The sequence below is a fragment of the Physeter macrocephalus genome, chromosome 6, assembly GCF_002837175.3.
Source record: "Physeter macrocephalus isolate SW-GA chromosome 6, ASM283717v5, whole genome shotgun sequence".
NCBI lineage: Eukaryota > Metazoa > Chordata > Mammalia > Artiodactyla > Physeteridae > Physeter > Physeter macrocephalus.
The window spans coordinates 28,186,067-28,194,698 of record NC_041219.1 but is presented as its reverse complement, the minus strand read 5'-3'; the positions used below and the strand labels follow the sequence as shown (position 1 = coordinate 28,194,698).

General features: G+C 38.3%; 1 protein-coding gene across 1 annotated transcript in view; it reads left to right on the top strand.

The window, feature by feature from the left end:
- The window catches only part of CEP83 (centrosomal protein 83), a 126,036-nt gene that overhangs the window by 105,012 nt on the left and 12,392 nt on the right, over nucleotides 1-8,632 (top strand). Inside the window, exons 12-13 of the mRNA XM_007104760.4 lie at nucleotides 338-495; nucleotides 2,162-2,291. Of these exons, the coding sequence (XP_007104822.1) occupies nucleotides 338-495; nucleotides 2,162-2,291 (288 nt within the window). The remainder of the gene's footprint in view (nucleotides 1-337; nucleotides 496-2,161; nucleotides 2,292-8,632) is intronic.

Genomic DNA, 8,632 nt, shown 5'->3' with positions numbered 1-8,632 from the left:
GGAACCTCCATACTGTTCTCCATAGTGGCTGTATCAATTTACATTCCCACCAACAGTGCAAGAGGGTTCCCTTTTCTCCACACCCTCTCCAGCATTTATTGTTTGTAGATTTTTTGATGATGGCCATTCTGACTGGTGTGAGATGATATCTCATTGTAGTTTTGATTTGCATTTCTCTAATGCTGGTCCTCTTTATAATTTCATTTCAGGGTGTTCTGAAGGGCACATCAGTTGGGTGTGGCATTTGTGAGGGAAGATGCTTAGTGTCCTCTGTGTCTCTCATATTCTATGCATTTGTTTAGTGGCCTTATGTTTCTCTTCTTTCTTCTCTTTTAAGCAAATCAGTAGTTTGCAGATCCAAGTGACCTCACTTGCACAGTCAGAGAATGAGTTGCTGAATTCAAACCAAACACTGAAGGAAATGGTGGAGAGGTTAAAACAGGAATGCCGAAATTTAAGAAGCCAAGCTGAAAAAGCACAACTAGAAGTTGAAAAGTAGAGTTTGCTCTTTTTTTTTTTTTTTAATGTACAAACTGTTTCTTCTTTCTGCTATATTACATATAGTTCTTTTAATGATGATTCCAGTATTGACTGTATTTTGGGAACTAGTTACAAATACCCCATTGACAGTGTACAGTGGTCTTAGGTAATGTATTTTCTGTTTCTAGAGATGAGCTTTATGGACTCCTGGATTGCTTTAAAAAAAAAAGAAAAGAAAATAGACATCTAGGGAAGAAGACCTTTTAAAATTCTGCCTGACCACAGTATTATGAAAACCTTCAAAGAAACACTTCTGTATTCATTGAGTAAATCAATACATTTCTTACTTCAAATATCTAAATTCTTCTGAATGCCAGAGAACAAACAAAATTTTTGATGTGTACAGCTTACTTCTTAGAATTACAGTTATAATCTTTTGGATTTTCCCTTTGAAAAGCTCATTTACTTGTTTATATTTTTTGATTTTGAAATCTCTTAGTAGTAGATAGTCTAGTAAACTGGTAGGGAGATGATTTTGGTGACCAAGATCTTATATTCCCTGGAAAATGTTGTTTATATATGGTAGAAAACTACTATTTTGTATTTGCTTTGTTATTATAACATGTCATTATTATAAGTTTTTGAATCTATGAAACATTATTCTTTTCACAGTTTTTCTTCTGAAGGCTACCTTGCCACATAAAATTTTTTCCTTAATTTTCTATTAATATTTTAAGGCTTGTCCATGGACTCATATATGTGGTTGAATTTCAAGAAAAGGAAGTAAGCAAGATAACTGTCCATAATGTGTTGTGACATTCTGCAGGGTCCAAATTATTTTGCTTATATTTTGCAAATAATAGGAATTTGTATCTTGGGATCCTCAAGTGATTTGAAATGTGCTTAAGAATTCCAGTCATAGTATAGCTAGCAAATGTAACTAACTTATCATTGGTTTCTGAATGTTATTCATAGGATTATATAGCAGAAAATAGCTGGACTTGGGGTTAATAGAATGTGATTTTGATCCCAGCTAAGATACCTAAAATCTCTTTGACCTTAGTCATGCAATCTGACTCCTCAGGGTTTGTATATCTCATTTGTACTGCCTATAGTGATGATACGAAAAATCATAAAGTATACAGAAGAGCTTTAAAGATGTAAGTTGTTATGATGTTACTACAAAATTCATTTATATGAATTTTACTCTAGCCAGGAAACATACCACATTAAGACTTGATACTAAGGTTGATTTTTAACCATCTTTATTAGGCCCAGTTTTTAATAGCTTGGTGGTATCATGGTTTAAAGCTGATTATCAGTTGTTTGTCCTGCCCCACCGGCCCCCCCCCCCCCATTAACTAGGTATAAGTCTTTAAGCAAGTTAGTTAACAGCTCTAAGCCTCAGTTTCCTCAGCTATAAAATGGAAATGATAGACGTACCTAACTCAGGGGTTACTGGGAAGAATAAATGATGTAGTACCCGTACTGTTCTAAGCCCAGTGGCTGGCTCATAGAAAATACTCAGTAATGGTAGTGATAGCAGATACGTGGCCATGCGAGAATGCCTGTGTTGGATTATGAAGGCTGTGGGTGAGGTAGGTAGTGAGTTTGATTATACTTGGGGTAATATCTCTTCTAAGAGTTAACATCTCATGTTTTGCATACGTTCTTCTGACAGGGCATTGGAAGAGAAGCAAATACAGTGGTTGGAAGAAAAGCATAGGCTTCATGAACGTATCACTGACAGAGAAGAAAAGTATAATCAAGCTAAGGAGAAATTGCAGCGAGCTGCAATTGCCCAAAAAAAGGCAAGTGGTTCTCATTAAAGTGATTTCTATAGAGTAAAAGCATAACCATTATAGGAGAATAAAACGTATAATTAAAACTGAGACTTTACAGGTATGTTCAGTTTGATATTTAAACATGACATTTTGCTGTCACCTTGTAAAGATAAATTGGGAAAATGCAAACTGCTCAACAGGTTTATTTCTCAATGTTGTGTACAAGTCAGTTTTTCAGAGTATGCATTTTTCCACAGAGACAGTGGTTTTCATTGATAAAGTTTCTAGACCAGCCCATACAAGTGTCATTTAACTCATTCTGCACTTAAATTACAGGGTGATTAGGCCTGTTTCAACTGTGCTTAACTAATACTTGTAACATTGTTTTTGTGGTTACAATACTTTTTTGTTTCCAACTCAGGAATATAGAAGCAAGTATCTCATTGCCCCAGCAGAAGGAACTAGGACTCCCCTGGCTTCTGAAACAGCCACGATAGTTCCCACAGCCATGATCTTTTTAAAGTTTCATCTTTGCAGGCATATTTTCTCCAGAACCTAAAAACTTTGTTTTCTTGGAACTAATCCAGGGCATCATGGAACTGATGTAACCAGATGATTCATCTAAGTCAGTGGTTTACAACTTTTTTTCTACTCAACAAACCCAAGGAATGTAGCATAGCCCCATCAGTAGCCATGGCTCTCCATGGCAGCGATTCAGCAGTTATTTTTAGCAAGATTGGCGCATGTGTGTTGGGGGAAGGGGAAGGAAGTATTTTTTTTTAAATCCCACGAATGATTTGGATATGTCTCCATTTGATAAGTTCCTTTAGTAGTGGCATTGGTTGTGGGGAAGTGAGAAGGTCTGAAATGAGAGGAATTCGTACCTCTAGACATAGGCACACCAGTGTCTTAATGTGTGTATGTTTATTGGTAAGGTTAGCTGTTCATATTTGCATAAGAGAAGAGAACTGTATATCATTTACATATTCTGAATTTGGAAATCAAGGACACAGTTTTTAGTTACCTGTTTACATTATTAGATATAACTGCCAAATTCATCCTGATAGTTGGAGTGACAACATGAGAACTCTTAATGTCATTACTTCCCCACTTTCTTGGTTTATGAATGTTGCTTTTCTCTTTCCATTATGCTAAAAGTGGTATAACATTGAGATTAGAAAACAGCACTTAACTATATAGGATCCCAGCGTTTTATACTCAAATATATATACTTATGTTGTTGTTTCATTGTTTTTTTTTCCCCTGTATCACTTCTCTTTCTTTCTGTCCATATAAGTACTGAGTAGTGTATGGGTATTGATGGGATTTTAGTGAAGTTATTTCATGGTTTGGGATGATCTCCGAAATCCTACTTATGCTTCCTTGTACTGTTTGAAGCCTAAAAGCATCTGATGCCAGATTAGCTAGAAATCATAAGAGCTGATTTTATCTTTCACAGAAAAAACTTTTATGTTGGGGTTTTAGAGATAAGTGTCTTAGAGATCAGATTCTAATTATTGAGGCTAGGTTGGGTTGACTTCTTTTGGAGCAAAAGTGACATCCAGTGGTGAGAGAGATTATCAACTAATCATAGGTACACCAGAAAGGGGAGGAGGTGATATATATATATTTTTTTTTTTTAAGTTAATTTTATTTATTTATTTTTGGCTGTGTTGGGTCTTCGTTTCTGTGCGTGGGTTTTCCCTAGTTGCGGCGAGCGGAGGCTACTCTTCATCGCGGTGCGCGGGCCATTCACTGTCGCGGAGCACAGGCTCCACACGCACAGGCTCAGTAGTTGTGGCTCACGGGCTTTGTTGCTCCACGGCATGTGGGATCTTCCCAGACCAGGGCTCGAACCCGTGTCCCCTGCGTCGGCAGGCGGACTCTCAACCACTGCGCCACCAGGGAAGCCCAGGAGGTGATATTTTAAGAAACATGCGAAGTAACCTTTCATCAGTATTAACCTAGGATGAATGTTTTTCCTACTGAAATAACTGCCAAATGATGGGGGTGAATATAGCAAACACCTGTTTTACTTTTAAAAATGTGATCTGTGGATAATGATTTTAAGTTGCAGGAAATTGTTAAACTCAATTCAGTAAAAATTATGACCCAGAGCTGTCCCATCATGTGGAGCACTGCCCTATAGGCTTACAACTTTACCGCAGTTAAAGTGGAAAAGCAGATAGTACATGTGACATAGAAATACTGTAAAAAGTATATAAGTATATATAATTTTAGGGCTGGGGGATCTTAGCATTCAGATAATTTTTACAGATTTGGAAACTGAAGTGGTAGGGAGCCAAGATCATTGACTAGTTAGGGATGCTGTGACTAAAATCTGCATTTTTCTATTCTTAATCCTGTGCTTTTTCTGCACTGTTACTCTTTTAATTTCCCCCTTTCTTTGATTCGAGATACTTTACTGCTTTTCTCTTCATTATAACCATAATCCACATGAGTCTTATTTCCTGTGGCAGAATGATCACTATAAAATTAATTTTTTAAACTCACACCTTTTCCCATTCAAGTTAAATATAATGCTTCTGTATGAAAATGTTGGCTATAAGATTACATAAATATGATTAGTAAAATTGCAACACACTTTTAAGTTTCTTAGATGACAAAGATCATAACTTTCTTGTGTAGTAAGACTTAAATTAAGTCACAAAATATTAACTCTAGAGCAGAAATCATAGTCCTTTAGAGTTACTTTCCTGTGAGAGGTTCTTACAACTGGGGAGTGGCAGCTTTATTTTTTTTCCCCCAGGCTAGGTAAGATGGCTTCATTTACAGCTCCAACCTCCTAAGCGCAGAGATTATGTCATTTCTGGTAAGTGTTTTTAGGTAGAGTCTTTGTGTAATGATATTTTGCTGTGTTGATTTGTTTGGAAAAGTTGGACTGGGTATCTTGAGTTGGAATGCCCTTCTGTAATTGATGACTTCTCTGTATGTTTTTCCCCACACACTGTTGAAATGTGAGTATGAAGAGAGATCTCTTGGTATGAGGACAATGAGTTGTGCTTTTCCTTTTGAGGCACTTGAAATGATAACTTGTTATTTTTATTCTAAGGTATATCTCTGAAATAATTCTTGGTTAGATGTTATGAACGGTTTTGAGAAAGAAATGAACCATAGTCTTGAATTTATAAAATATCTATTGAATATGTTGTGTGGCCTGGCATTATATTATACACTGAGGGGAAAATAGAAGCCATGATTAATTCCTGCCCTTGATGACCATATAATCTAATTGGAGAAGTAAAATAACATGCAGTACCTAAAGAATCTATTAGTCATTTCCATGTGATCTGTGTGGACACTAAAGTGAGCATTACTGTGCTAGAGAGAAGAAAGCCTTAAGACAGGGAGACTAGTCAGGAAGCTATTTATAATAATCTTTTTTTTTTTAAATTTTATTTATTTATTTATGGCTGTGTTGGGTCTCCGTTTCTTTGCGAGGGCTTTCTCTAGTTGTGGCAAGCGGGGGCCACTCCTCATCGCGGTGCGCGGGCCTCTCACTATCGCGGCCTCTCTCGTTGCGGAGCACAGGCTCCAGATGCGCAGGCTCAGTAATTGTGGCTCATGGGCCCAGTTGCTCCGCGGCACGTGGGATCCTCCCAGACCAGGGCTCGAACCCGTGTCCCCTGCATTGGCAGGCAGATTCTCAACCACTGCCCCATCAGGGAAGCCCTATAATAATCTTAAAATGAGGTAAGAAGTCTGGAATTTGGGCTTGCAATATAGAATGAAGGTGAAGGATGACTCCTAGAAGTATTCCAAAGGAAAAAATTAACAGAATATAGTGCTAAATAAGAAGAAAGAGAAAAATATGAAATATTTTAGCTATGAGAGGATATAGAGGAGTTGTCATGATGGAATAAAGACCATGTGTCAGTTGAGTAGAAAGAGAAGATACATTTGACTAAACACACGTCAGGTATGAACTGACGGCAGTGCATCCATATAGACATGTCCTAGACTCTTTTTTTTTTTTTTGGCTGCACTGTGCAGCATGTGGAACTTCCCTGACCAGGGATCGAACCCGTGACCCCTGCAGTGGAAGCGCAGAGTCCTAACCACTGGACCACTAGGGAAGTCCTGTCCTAGACTGTTAAGTGACGATATCATGTAGATTACCAGAAATAATGGAATGTAAAGCGTAGAGATCAGTAATTCAGCTTAGGGATGTATAATTAGACACTTGAGATTTTGAGAACTGTTGAAGAATAAAAGGACTAAGAACTAAGTTGGCTTGGAAGGAGGAGCTGGATTTAGTAGAGGAATGGTCATAGAGGTAGAAGCTATAGTATGGTGTTATAGAAGCCACAGGAAAAGAAAGGAATCAAAGGTAAATGGTCCTGATTATTGAAGAGAGTTCATTGAATTTGGCTAGAAGGTGATAAAAGGAAAATTTCAGCTTTGATTCTTCCATCAGTATTCTTTTGATTTTTCTTTAACTCTTTTGTGTTGTAATGTGAGTAACACTAAGGCATCCATTTGATAAACCTGTGATTGTATTGGACTGATATAATGAAAATTACAATCATTTCTTACAGCCGCTTTCTCCTCTGGACTTTCATTTCTTTCAGTAGAATATCATTCTTCCAATTACTTAGTCTTCAAACCTTTGATTCATCCTAAGGGCTCCCTTTCCCCAAATATAGTCAGTCACTATATTCATTTCCTAGGGCTGCTATAACAAATTACTACAAACTGTGTGGCTTAAAACAACAGAAATTTATAATCTCACAGTTCTGGAAGTTAGAAGTCCAAAATCAAGGTGCTCATAGGGCCATGCTCCCTCCAAAGGCTCTGGGGAAGGATCTGTTCCATGCCTCTCTCCTAGCTTGTGGTGGTTGCTAGCAATCCTTGGTGTTCCTTGGCTTGCAGACACATCACTTCAATCTGTGCCTCTCTCTTCACCTGGTGTGTGTGTCTGTCTCTATATCCAGATTTCTCCTTTTTTATAAGGACACAAGTCAATATTGGATTTAGGGCCCACTCTAATCCAGTATAACCTCATCTTAACTTTACCCTTTTTTCAGATAAGGTCACTCTGGAGTGTTTTCCAACGCCAAGAACCAATTATCTAATTCTCTGGACACCAACTGGGTGCCAATAATTCAATTAAATTCTGACACTACATCAGATTCCACAAATTAAAGGGTTCAGCCTCAAGACTAACCCCATGTCAGGTGTCAGGTCCTTAGCCATCTGCACTGCTGACCAATGACTATAAATTGGGGTTCCCATAACACCCCCCCACCCAGGTTTATAGAACTCAGGGAAACTGTACTTGTATTTACTGGTTTATTAGAAAGGATACAACTCAGGAACAACCAAATAGAAGAGATGTATAGGGTATGGAGGGGGAGGGGTGCCCTCTCTGGGAGTGCCACCCTTCTAGCAAATCAGTGTATTCACTATACTGGAAGCTTTCCAGGTATCCTTGTTCAAGAGTTTTTAATAGATATCAATCTCCAGTTCCGCCACTCCCAGAAGTGGAGGGTGGAGAGTGGGAGGTGGGAATAGTGCTGCAAGTTCCTACCTTCCTTTTACCACTTGCTCTTTCTAGTGACTGTAGCTCTATTTTGAGATTACCTAGGGTCCCACCCTAAGTTAACTCATTAGTATTAACTCAGGTATGATTGAAAAGGGCTGGTTATGAATAGCAAAAGATGCTCCTAGGACTCAGGAAATTCCATGGGTTTTAGGAGCTCTGTGCCAGAAGCCCAGGGCAAAGACCAAATATATTTCTTCTTATATCATAGTCACATTCTGAGATTCTGAGTAAACATAAATATTTGGGAGACACTGTTCTACCCAGTATAGTCACTAGAGCCTGTGAATTCTTCCTTTATAATGTATCTCACATTTTCCCCACCTCATTTCTTTTTATTCTTATTGCAACATCCTAGCTCAGACTCTCTTCACTACGAGGTTTCTCTATATTCGTTTAGTCAGTTTACTCAACAGATTTATTGAGAACCAACTATGTATTATACCAGGTACTGTTTTATTCACAGGGATACAGAAGTAAAGACTTTGCACTGAGGAGCTTATGTTGTAGTGGATGGGAGACACGGAGTAAAGAAACAAATGTCAGGTGGAGATGTGTGCTAAGAGGAAAACTAAGGGGGATAGAGGGCATTGTTTTATATAGGTGATCAGAGAAGCCTCTGATAAAGTAACATTTGAGCAGAGACCTCGAGGAAAGAAGGGGGAGGCCATATTTTGTATGTAGGGGAAGAATGTTCCAGAGGGAATAGAAAGTAAAAGAGAGAGGCAGGAGTATGCTCAGTATGTTGAAGGAATACAAGGAGGGAGACCTGGGTAGCTGGAATGGAGAGAAGTAGTAGGAGGCT